Source organism: Phoxinus phoxinus (genome assembly GCF_949152265.1).
Source record: "Phoxinus phoxinus genome assembly, chromosome: 18".
In the NCBI taxonomy this organism is placed as follows: Eukaryota; Metazoa; Chordata; class Actinopteri; order Cypriniformes; family Leuciscidae; genus Phoxinus; species Phoxinus phoxinus.
In genome coordinates, this window is record NC_136893.1 from 7,925,649 (window position 1) to 7,938,735 (window position 13,087).

The 13,087-nt window shown below is 39.8% G+C and overlaps 1 protein-coding gene across 1 annotated transcript in view; it reads right to left on the reverse strand.

Moving 5' to 3' along the window:
• Positions 1-725: 725 nt before the first annotated feature.
• The window catches only part of plxna1a (plexin A1a), a 220,602-nt gene continuing 208,240 nt past the window's right edge, over positions 726-13,087 (reverse strand). Inside the window, exons 27-32 of the mRNA XM_079589633.1 lie at positions 12,766-12,862; positions 9,104-9,294; positions 7,169-7,338; positions 6,840-7,052; positions 6,580-6,730; positions 726-4,274 (exon numbers count right to left, since the gene is read on the reverse strand). Of these exons, the coding sequence (XP_079445759.1) occupies positions 4,179-4,274; positions 6,580-6,730; positions 6,840-7,052; positions 7,169-7,338; positions 9,104-9,294; positions 12,766-12,862 (918 nt within the window). The 3' untranslated portion in view covers positions 726-4,178. The remainder of the gene's footprint in view (positions 4,275-6,579; positions 6,731-6,839; positions 7,053-7,168; positions 7,339-9,103; positions 9,295-12,765; positions 12,863-13,087) is intronic.

The window sequence follows — 13,087 nt, forward strand, 5'->3', positions numbered from 1 at the left end:
ATGATGTTTGAGGTTTTTTTGCACGTTCGCTTTGTAAACAATAGGTCGGTACTTCCGTCTAGTCATGCGTGATTACTTAATGCGTGGCGCATTGCAGCTAATGCAAGACGAGCATTTGTGGTTAAAAAGTATATAAAGATATATTTTTTTTTAGAAAATGACCGATAGTTTCGTTAGATAAGACCCTTATTCCTTGGCTGGGACCCCTTTGAATCCGCATTGAAACCATTATGGAGAAAAATCCTGGAATGTTTTCCTCAAAAACCTTAATTTCTTTTCGACTGAAGAAAGAAAGACATGAATATCTTGGATGACGTAGGGGTGAGTAAAATATCTGGAAATTTTAATTCTGAAGGGAACTAATCCTTTAATGTGTGGTCACATTTCCTGTTAGTTGACAAATTATTAAGTTCGAAATCCAGTCATTTCATTAGGAATCTGAATTGGGAGTTTTGAATGAGGGCAAAAAATTTCCCCTCAGAGATTTTCCACTGAGTCCAAGTTGGTCACGTCACGTGAATTTGTTTCTAAAGCTGCATTTTGTTGGAAAGCAACCTTCATGCATCGCTAGACTACTGACCGTGAACCTTTTTTGCCTACAAAGTTTCGCTAATGTGAAATCTGTACCTTTAGAAAGATAAGAAAACAACATTTTTGTCAAATCACACATCGTGAAGTATGACGAATTAGAATAAAAGACTAGGGACACAAGCAATTTTAGCGAAAAATGTTTAATCTCTCCTTGATGCATGTTTATTTACACATAATAAATTTGCAAAATAGGAAAGAGCACAATATTTACACAATGAGCATTTAACAGCCAACCTGTCACAGTTGATTCAAGTCTGAAACTCTTCAAAAGGTATCAGAATTAATAAAGTATTAAAATTCTTTAGTTTTCGTTTTCTTTGAAATCTACATGCTCACATTTTGTTCCTACGCTTAAATTAATTCATCCTTCCAAAAAAGGATTGTTTCTTCAATCTGGAAACACAATGAGCGGAAATCAAAAACCGGATTGGTCTTTTGGACTGAGGAGGAGCGTAAGAAAGAGGGCGTGGCCAGCAACGATAAAGAGGCGTATGGAAAGAGATGGACTCTGGGTAATGAGAAAAAACGAGGGAGGAGTTGACAAGGCACTCTGTGCGAAACGAAAACTCTGTGAGTCTGAAACACCTTCCGTCCGGCTTGCTCTCCCTCTACAACGTCTTTTTTTGTTTGTTCGTTCCTGTACTCAAAGTAGTTCTCAAAACAAGTGTCGCAAAATAAGAGGCATCACTCAAATACTTTACACAGCGAAATGTGAGAATATCTCTGAAGAGTTCCACATGTTCCACAACTCAACATCTAAAAACCATTGGAAATCAAAGATAGCACTCGTCATGTAAATAAAACTGAATGAAATGAAAGGCAAAGACGACATCAAAGTGAAACACATGTCCTGAGACATTACAATGCAACCAGCTGCTTTACAATCACCAACACCAAAGTCCTGCTATCCAAGCACAAAGCACATCGAGATTTTTCAATCCGGAAAACGACAATAGAAAAAAAAAAAAAACATGGCCAGACCGTACATTATGATATGTAGAATGGACATCATCAGCCTTGGAATGAAAGTAGAACAGCATGCTTGTATTCTCAAATCATTTTGTAATGTCGAAGCGTGCAGAAACTCATCTACTGAAAATGAACTGAACATACTAACGTAAGGAAGGGTCCAAGTCACCTGACCTGCAATGCTATACATCCAGCTCTCTCCTTCTACTGTTAAAATGAAGACAGTAGTGTGTATGTTGACTTTTAGGAAGTCTATCTATCTATTTAGCAACTTCATCGACGGTTCCTTCCATGTAACTTGATCTTGCACTAAAATTGATGACAGAAATGATCGCTAAGAGAGCTAAACACAAACAAGCAAACAAATCCAACATCGATCTAATTCGTTTTCGGTTGACATCTGTGCTGAAAACGAATGCAGTTCCTACAGGTGAGCATCTGGAATCTAAAGAGAGATTGTCTTTACCGTTCTAGAGATTTGTGGAGACCTGCTCCCGGTTGATTAGGAGAAATCGCAATGGCATGAAATCAATAAAGTAAACCTTAATCCCAAAATAAATAAAAGCGTAAAGAGTGATTCTGTATTACTTTCCCAGCTGGAATGAACCCTGATGTATAGCTGAGGTAAAGCGAGCGAGAACCCGTCAAACGTTCGGTTTCGTACGTCTCACTCTCTCTCTCTCTCATTGGGTTTCTGACCTAAATCTTTCAAAGATGTTTCTATCGCATCTCAGAAAGTCTACATCTGCTTTAATCTCAGTGGAAAGCCAAAGGAGGAAAGGCTTTCTCTTGTTTGAACACGACTGGCTTTAAGAGAACACATGAAAGCGAGTCACTGCAATACACATTCTCACAGAGTTATCCGACGCTCGTAAGAGAGAAGATAAAGAGAAACTCCAAAACAACCAAGAAAAGTAAAGCAGAACTCGACTTCATCTGCTTGATACCCCTGAAACAGTTTGAGAATCGCTTCACATTTGTATTTGTAACACTGCAAATCACCAATCTCGATAGAAATGAGTTAGTGGACTGTTGAAAACCAAAACGATCAAGACAAAGCACAAAAAGTTTTTTTTTTTAAATGGCATAAGGAAGCAACGTAGCTTATAAGCTCGAATTGAACAGAAAAATAAATAAAAAATACTCCTTAAAAGGGTACCACTTCACACAAAAATCTAACTTAGTGCTGACATGATGGCCGTTTAAGAACGTTACCACCTTGCTTTAAGCTTAACTACCAGTTTTTGTGGATATGTAACATTCACGTATGATCATTTGGCTTTAAAACCATTGATTTTAAGCTTTTAAAAAACAGAGGCTGCTAAAAACGTGGAACTGCATGGAAATAACATTTGCTACATTTACAGTGATGTCACAGAATCTTCTCAAAATGCCAGATCGTGACATCATCAGTAACGGAACACATTCTTCGGTTCTTCAATCTCAAGGTTTCCTTCATTCTAGACTGATTTGTGCAAAAGTTACAGAGGCTTAGAGTGCTCATGTTTTGTGAGAAATGAAGATGAAAAGGGCCAATTATTAATTATCGATCAAGTTTTTTTGCACGGAATAGCAAAGAATGTCCTGAAGTGTCTTTCGGACTGAAACCCATAATAGCAATAAAGGTTGAAATAAGTGTACAAACTAAATACACAGATTCATCCACCAACTAAACAATGAACCCTTTGTTTTTCGTGAGGACGTTTCCCTCAAAAAACACTAGGTACCACATGGGAACACATTTGTCTGAGTTTGTTCTTTTTTGCACATTGTTTTTTTCACTCTCAGTTCTTCAGTCACTAGGGTAGTCAACATTAAAATCATAACACATTTTATCTAAAAAAAATCGTTTTTTTGCACTAACAACATTCAAATAAAACATGGCACAGGACATTTTTTTTTTCAATATTTTTTTTCATAGTTCAGTCTTTGTTTCAAATATCAAATTCATCTTATTCTTTTCTATGTTAAAATGGAAAACTTTGTACGCATCTTTTCACTCTTTTTGTATAAAAATGCAGTTGTATTTATATATCTATACACATTTATATATATATTTATATCATTTTCATTTGTTTTAGTTCCTGTAAATTGTGCAAATTCAGCAGTAACACAAGTGGCAGGAGACTGGATCAAGTGAGTCCTTCGATCAACCCAAAGAGCAAAAAAAAAGAAGAAAAAAAAGATGTGATGTAAGCGCAAAAAACAAAATACCGTTTACTAAAAAACAAAAACCACTGTTTTTATCCTTCGTGGGCTTTAAGGTCTTCTGGCTCATAATACAAGACATCCTTGGTGAGTAAAAGCACACAAGCGTGGCTCAACACACACTCCAAAATAAAAAAAATAAAAAATCCGAAAAAACGAAATCCTATTGGTTGGACGTGGCCTCCAGGGAGACATTCTGGTGCGTGTTGAGTTCAAAGGAAGTGATAAAACAGGATTTCCACCCTGGGCTGAGGGGTCTCCAGTGTACTGCTTCTGTCCTTGCAGTCCGTTAGCTTAGCGTGTGTGTGTGTGTGTGTGTGTGTGTGTGTGTGTGTGTGTGTGGCTCTGGGATGGGCTCAGGAGGTCAGAGGGAGCCAGCTGAGGTGGGCGGAGAGATGGGGAGGGGGTCCTCAGCTTGCCAGAGCCATGGTGTCGATAACCTGTTCCAGTTTACTGCGCAGTCTCTGTCGCCGAGCTAACTCATCCTTCTGAAGCGCGGACAGGATCTGTAGAGGAGGAAATGACCTCACATTAGATTGCTTTCACAGGGTAGTTAGTAATTTAGTTGGTTTGTGAGGCCTGTGTTAAAGGTGCAGTATGTAAATTGACAGCTAGTGGTTGAAATGGGTACTGCAGTTCCTAATACTCGATGCTCACACAGGTTGCCAGTTTTAGGACACGTAACAGGAACGACCGGAATTGACAATGGAAGGTTTATGAGTTGATTTATCTGTATATAATATGCCTCTGGTCATGGAGCATTTTAGATCGATGACGAGGCTTTTTAGTCGGGTATAATCTGCGATCTCTGACACAGTTTTTTTGGTGACTTCCATGGCTACAATACTCTGTGTTTTCCGCCAACTGGCAACCCAGGGTGTCGAAATACTATTGGGTAAATTGGCTTCCCTACATGACATTTTAAAATAGAACAAATGACTGTAGCATTGTTTTTTTTTTCTGATAAACAAGTATGTGAACTTAGATTTTTTTAATACCATATTATGGTATTTTTATGTAAACATTATAATTTTTTTAAATTTACAGCACCTTTAAATTTACAAGTACATAATTCTCTCTATGACAACACAACAATAATTTTTTTTTTTTTTTTAAGTCTCAATTACGCACTTAATGTGGGTATTTGCTCTTTATTTTATTGTACAAGTGCTAAAAGATTCTTATTGTGTTAGTCAGGATGCAAAAAAAACGATATGTATATATAAAATTACGGCAAATTCTGAACAAAGTCACTGGAACTCTCATTATATCGCAGTTACGATTTCTGAACTTGTAAGTAAACTTCCCAGAGGACTTACAGACAGCATACGAGACAACATGAAAGTGTTCGCAACCCATTAAAACTTGATTTTATGCAACGGCAATTGAGGTTTTGATGACAACTGAAAAGTAAAGTTGTTTTAGAGGAAGAGCTAATTTAAATGTAGTAATATATATCATGGCACTAACGTTGATTTCATGTTGACTTTGAGGTTCAAACCTACAATCTTTTGGTTACCAGGCAAGATCTGTAACCACTGGGCTTCATCGCTCCCTTTGGGTACGTTTTTTTCTGTAGATGCAAATGCAAATGTGCCGATCACGCCTTTCAGAAGTTGTTTGTGAAACAGCGAGAGATGCTAACACCCATCTGTGTGGTTTAACCAAAAAGCAAGCGTCTACACGTAAAGGAAATGGGAAAGAAAAGAATCTCCAACACCCTTAGCGTCAGATAATGGACTGCTAATTTCCCTCCTGTTTTCACGCAGGTTCAGCGAGGGTGTTCATGTGGACACGTGTGCATCTGGATAATAAAGACTAATGAACATAAACGGCTGTTTAAAACGCAACCAGCTGCAGTGTATTAATGTCAGACACAGAGAGGGAGAGCGGTTTCATTGAGCAGAGAGATGATGTCTGATGAGTTGTGTTAGACTAAACTATCCCGAAAGTAAGGAAATGGAAGATGGAAATTAAATCATAAAAAAAAAACACGGCTAGGTGCTAACTATGGACACCTTTTTATATCTGCTTAATGGGTGAAGAAACAGTAGTAAATGTAGGAATAATTATGCAGACACACAGCGTCTATTTCTTTTCACTAAACACACACACACACACACACACATTCCCTCATTTCTGTATGAGGTAGAACTAAATGGTCTCCTTCGGCGGCTCATTATCTCTCCATTTATCCAGCCTGGCTGGAATGAGTCACTGCTTTTGACACATGATCTCGTGTGTGTGCTGTCAGATGGCGTTACGTGTGAAGGGCTACATGGATAAAACCGTATCTGAGTGGCCGTGTATTAAAAGTGTTAGATTTCAGATTTTGCCATTTTAACAGCCTACTCTTGCTCGCTAGTCAGAGAAGAAATCATTTTTTTCATCTTTACCTCTGAAATATCTTTCAAAGATAAGTAGCTACTACCTATTTGCTAAAATGTAGAATGTGCAACCAGAGCACACTGTATGAAATTGTGCATCCCATGATGCAATGTGCTTAACTTGATCTTCTATTATCAAAATGAACTGGAAGCGATATCAGCTGGAATTTTGAATCCAATAATGCTCAAATATCTCTGCTAAAAGTTATGAAATGTTTATGCAAAAATGGACCATTTATTTCTGTGATGATAACTAGATGAATCTTGCAACAGTGTGGCCACGTGACAAGGTGTGTGGAATCTTTATACCTATTTAAACTAAAAAAAACCCCCAAAAAACAGTGCACTTTACTGTATGCATACTATTTTTTTTATAAACAAAATGCTTGTATTCTGTTCGGATCACAGCGTTTCTTTCTCTTACCTCGTCTTTGTACTTGGTGATGTAGGAGTAGATCTCGTGGAGGGCGCTCATGCTGTTGAACTGGCTCAGGTGGAGTCTGGACTGCTCCGCGAGATAAGCGCTCATGTCCTGATCACTGATGGCGGACATGCGCCCAATGTCTGAGTAATACCTGCAGGACGGCAAGCCAGCAGGTCCAAATGAGCATAATAATTTGCGTCTTTGAAGGTTATAATTATTTTGTGCTAGATGTATCCTAAGCAGGATCTCTGCCCACTTACCTTTCTACCCAGTTCTTGTAGTTGGGAATATCTTTAGCGTAGAGCAGCTTATTTGAGGGGGAATCTTTGCCGAGCTTGTGTTCAGATGTGGAGCAGGAGTCCATGAAGGTTTGGGCGACTACGGAGAGACATGCATCCGTGATGCTGTTCTTGTGGATGTCGAACACAAACTGAGGGTTCTTGATCACATTCACCCAGAATCTTAACGGCAAACTGAGGAGGAGGGAAATGAAATGGGTCGATAATGAGAACAAAATCTGGCTGATTTCATAAAACAACCGTTTTTGCTAATGTTTTAAATTAGATGTTTGAACAGCGTCGCTCCTCACCAGTTGCTCTTCCATGTGTGCCGAACATCTGAATCTGTGATTTGGTGTTTGTCCGCCTGCTCATCCAGGAAGTCAAACATGTATTTGATGGCGAGAGGGAGGGCACTGCCGCGGTGTGCCGTGCTGAATATCGTCTCAAACAAATCATCGACGAATTTCTGTAACGTGCCCTGTAGTGAAAGAAATCAGAAGTCTCTTGACAATGACCCAAAACTCTTAATGAATATATCAGTTAAATGTCCTATTTCTCAATTACAATAAATTTAAAATCAGCGGTTCTCAACTGGTTTTGCCCCAAGACCAAGGTTTTGACATTGCACCAAAATACCTACATTTATCATACAGAATTAAAATAAATATTTAAATGCATTTGCATTTTATGATCTTTTTTTCTCCACCAGCTGACAACCACTGTATTAAAAATGCCAGATTTTTGGCCCACAGAAAATGCTAGAAAAAGCCAGAGAACATAATTTTCTTAGCTTTAAACCTTTCCTATTGATCACAACAGCTACTTGCACAAAACAGTTACTTGCAAAAACTTAATAAAGGCCTAAAATCGCCAAAGGCCCTCAAGCAGCCGAACCGGAGATGTCGGTTTATTCATCATGTCTGTGAGCGGGAGAACAGCAGTGGCTCTCAGATAATATGGAGTCTGTTGATTAGGAATCTGGTGTGTGTGTGTGTGTGTGTGTGTGTGTTTACACGAGACAGACAGACACAGTCCGCGTGGTTTCCTAGCATTCATTCCGCGATCTGTCACCACGCACCATGAAGCACTCGATCCACAACAAATTACCTGTCTCCTGCTGTTCTCTTCCACTACAGCATTACATTTATCTATCGTTTTTTTTATTATGTATCAAAATTGACCACCCGAGAGGCTTGTAAACATATTCTGATTTCATTTTTTCCTAGCCTAACAATTAGGAGGCAAAGCAATAAGCTACAGAACCAAGAAAGGGGGAGAGAGAGGAATGAGGGAGGAAGACAGAATGCAAAAAGGAGATAGCAAGAATATTATATTGTGTCCTAACCAGTCTGTCAACACTGCATGTGGCTCTGTGATGTGACACAATCAAAGCCAATCAGAACATATTTGATATGTATGTAAAGTAGAATTTTGGACCAATGAGATTCACATTGGGCAGGACTTCCAAGCATAATAGAAACAGAAACCAGGCAATCAACAAATGTTCTGTTCATCATTGCCTGTTGCATTTGGTTAGGATAAAAGCACAATTTTGCATAATCTTTTATCATCCTCAAAACTTCAAGATGGACAGACTGAAGCCCCCTTCACACTACCAGCAACATGCAGTGACAAAATACCATTAATCCCATTCATTTTCAATGGAAAGCTGGCGACTTCCAGGGACAGCAACCATTGCAGACCAGAAGTGGGCATGTCCAGTGACGCAACAAAGTTGACTAATGTTAAACTTTATGCAAATGAAAAACGACTTTCAGGAACGACAACCATTAGGAGTGAAGTCAGTTGAGCGCACGTGATCCACCACTAGTGGAGTGTCAACGGCAAGATGGAAGAGAAGTTGGTGGTACTTGCCCTGCAAACTGAGCCCAGATACACCGGCGCATGCGCTTTCACCACATATAAATAGCCGAGATGGCAAAGAGAACTTGCTGTTTCTCGTTCATCTTTAATATTAAGCATTTTATGTACTGATTCCATTTGTATTGAGTCTTTTCTCTCCAAAAGGCTTTTAGCGGCAATAAAAACTGATTGGTTGTCTACAACATGGAATAGCATCCGTAAATGTCATTCACAATTGTTATGAGGCAACCAGTAGTGAGAGCGCCCACTAGTGACCTAACAGCCAGCCACTGGTGACATGTAGCGACAAAGTCGCTGGCATTGTGAACGCACCTCAAAGTTCTTAAAAACACGAAAAAGAAAACTTGATGAAAGCTCACCTTGGTGGCCAGCAGTCGTGTCAGGTAGATCTCTGACACCATCTTGCTCCCGCGATCACCCTCACGCTGGTCTGCGTGGTCGTGGTTCTTGACGAGGTGCCAGAGCTTGGTCCCGCTCTCTAGATCGGGCGTGATCATGGGCGTCCTGGACCGCAGGCTGTCTGGGCTGCTGGCCGTCCTCAACATGCTCTCTGAAGAGAAAGAGAGTCAATCGTGAAATGATTTATAGCATTATATAACATGGATAGATCTATTTTTACATTTGCTAGGCGAAGGAACTATAACAGTTGCCGAAAGATAAGCATTTTCATGTTCACTATTTAGTGAACATTGATGCGTTTTATCATGTTTTACCTGGCCACATTCCCTCCAATGGCCCTTGCCAATCATGGCCTCCCAATAATCCCAATCCACTGAATTGGCCCTATCCCTCTCTCCTCTCTCCACCTGTATCTGGTGTGTGGTGAACGCACTGGCGCCATTGTACAATGGCTACCGTCGCATCATCCAAGTGGATGCTGCACACTGGTGGTGCTTGAGGAGAGACCATGACATGACTAGTCATTCATTCATTCATGTTCCTGATACTGCCGCCATTTTAAAAAAGCAATACGCCATAAAAAGCCATGCGTTACAGTAATTTTACCTTAGTCAAGGGTGTTATAGGCACTCGTACAGCATCAAAATCACAGTAACGCACGGCCTCTCGCGCTTATTGCTTTTATTTCATCATAATCTGGAAAGTTCAGAAATCTCAGGCAGTATTGACCCCATACATATAATATAAAGCGAAAACCTAAGCAGCATAAAACAGTAAATCAGGTCCGGCGGTCTCTTCTATCTGATGAGCAGTCGGCTGCTAAATACCCAGGAGTTACACATCAAAGATGAGAGCAGAGAGGAGCTGAGCTCTGGCTAATGGATGGTTAAGCACAGTAATCTGTCTGAGGATAAGGCATTCTGGGTAAGGATCATTTCCTGTGGATGCCCTAAACTACAATGAATATACTGCATCTGCAGAATCCATCAAAAACTCCCTCAGGTTTATTCTATCCTTAAGTGGCAAGTGGGAGTGAAAGATAGAGTCCCGCGTCTGGAGTCTAGTTAATCAGTCACAGACTGGCAGGCCGGCGTGCTTGAAAGAAACAGCCACTGTAAGCTTAATTCAGCCTCTCGCAGCGCTTTTATATTACACCGCATAAAAAGTCAAGGCTTAGAAAAACATAATAGTAGAAAAGCAAATAAATAATAAATAAAGGAATAAATAAACCCGGGAAAGGAGCAACACGGAGACCACAAGATAGCGGAAGATAAACACTAATGGCTGAAACTTACTCTACGCAAGTATGTCAACGCAGACGTTCATGCACTGATATTCGTAATATAATGCAAGTGTGTGTTGTGTTTGTAATGTTGCCGGAAGAATGGGCACTTGCATAAACGGTCTTCTACAGTCAATTTTCTTGTTCAAGTCAACCACTGACGGAGCAAGTTTGAAGCTAGTTTTCAGAACTAACTGGAAAAAACAAACATCTAGTTCAACACAAGACATTTCAAAGTAACTATCACCCTCAACGGGTACATGTAAAATACAAAGGTAAAGTGACATGCGAAGGCCAAGTATGGTAATTTGTCCTCAGCATTTAACCTATCCAAGTTACTGCACACACATTAGGAGTAGTGAACACACATATGCAGCAAACTGTGGACAGTTTGGGCAGCCATTTTTGCTGTGGCACCCAGAGAGCGATTGGGGGTTAGTTGCCTTGCTCAAGGGCACCTCAGTCATTTCCTGCAGGTATTGAGAATCGAACCTGCAACATTCAGGTTACCAGTCTGACTCTCTAACCAAACCACATGCTCACAAGCCTTTCGCTAGTAATAGACCAATATGCCAGCCAGGCCAAATGATGGCCCAATGGTTGTCCATTTAGATATTGTTTTAGTGTATAGAGTAGAAAGTAAAAGTTCTCTTTCCATTTAAGCAAGCTATAACCATTCAAAAGTTTGGAAAAAATGAAAGCAAAGATCCTAACAAAGAAATAATAATTAAAAGTGACATTCGGAATTTATAAAGACATGCATTATGTTACAAAATAATCTGATTTCAAATAAATGCTGTTTTTTTGAACTCCTGAAAAAAAGTATCACAGTTTCCACAAAAATATTAAGCAGCATGATTTCTGAAGGATCATGTGACACTAAAGACTGGCTTTATGGCTGCTGAAAAATCTGCTTTGCCATCACAGGAATAAACTATAATTTTAAACGCATCAAAATAAAGAACAGTTCGTTTGCATAGTAATATTTGTTCACAATATTAGTTTTATTTACTGTATTTTTGATCAAGAAAATACAGCCTTGGTGCGCATAAGATACATCTTTCAAAAACATAAAAAAATCTTATCATCTCAAACTTTTTAACAAACGTGTATGCTATTTGCTTATGAATATATCAGCACTGTATCAGTCACCCTGCTTCCTAGATATTGAAAAACAGAAAAACCCATATTGGTCATCCGCTGGCCAAACAACTGCCTTTGCAGATGTGTGTATGTATATATTTATGAGTATATTTCTGGTCTAACAGGCCATTCACGCTTGCATGGTGCTAGCAATGAGCAAGTGTTTGTATCTCGTTCTCAATGCGACACAAATCGCATATAATGTTCAGCTCAGGGTAATAAAGGTTGACACGAATATATAAAAATACCCTGTGAGCAGTCTGAAATAAGACTTCCTCTGTTCTCTCCTGCGGCTTGTGAATGCATCGTTCATTATTAATGGTACCAGTGTCAAACTTCATTACGGAGGCCCAGGGAGATGCATATCTGTCCAGTGCTCTTATCGCCATGTCCATTCTGCAGGCCAGGGAGGAATGCTCATTTGGGTATTGAAGATATGAATTCACTTCCTGTACCGGGGGTGTGAAGGGGTTTGGAACAATGTTCAAAGGTATTTTCATGAGCTTACATATCTAGGAAATCGAGTAAAAAAAAAAAAAAAAAGCCAGATCATGTAATGACAACGATCCGCATTGGCGTCACTCTGACACCACAGCGACTGCGGTAACCTCTGCCGTTTCCATGGCAACGAGCGAAACACGACTTGAACGACAATACGAATGTGCGTCCAGTGTTTGAGCAGAATTACCCGAGACATGAAGCCCCCTCTCAAAGGGAAATATAATGGACGTCTGCCACGAGAGAACCATGGCTTGAGTGCATGTAATTCTGCGGCAATCACGAATACGCGCATCTGAGGAGGACAGGCAACATTAAACAGCTTTTTCTCTCTGATCCACTTTCTTTTTTTGGGGTTGAGGAACAAAACACCTTCAGTTCTGTGCTATCATCACCTCTTATTCGCACAAACACCCAAAGTGCTCGGAAAACAAAACAAAATCATCACAAAGAATAGTGAAAAGCATCAAGTCCGCCGGCTTTTTGAAATCCAGACACGAGGACACGATTCTAGCATGTCTAGAGTCCTCATTTTAAAGGGAAAATGGAGGCCAGTGAGCCTCTAGGTGCAATAAATACAAATCTCTCGGTTGAATATGGCAGACGTGATCTCGCTCTTCTGAAGACAGTCTCCGAGGAGACGAGATGTGGAAGTTCTGAGGGGAACATCAAAACAGGAAGTTGAGACCGAGTTCTTACCGTATCTGCTGAGGGACTTGGTGAAGGTGGACGAGTTTGAGATGTTGTACGCAGAGTTTTGCTTTGGCACCAGGGCAATAACAGACCCATCTGTTACCTGAACACAGCGAGGAACTCAATATTACTGCAAATAACTCCGAAAACACATTCAAAGACACATTCAATTATACCATTAATCTACAGTGCACATCAAAATACGAAAAACTTAATGGATGTACAATGCCAGTCAATAGTTTGATATATATATATATTAAATATTGTTAATAATTGAGCACCAGATCTGCAATTTAGAATGATTTCTGAAGGATCATGAAGACTTTCA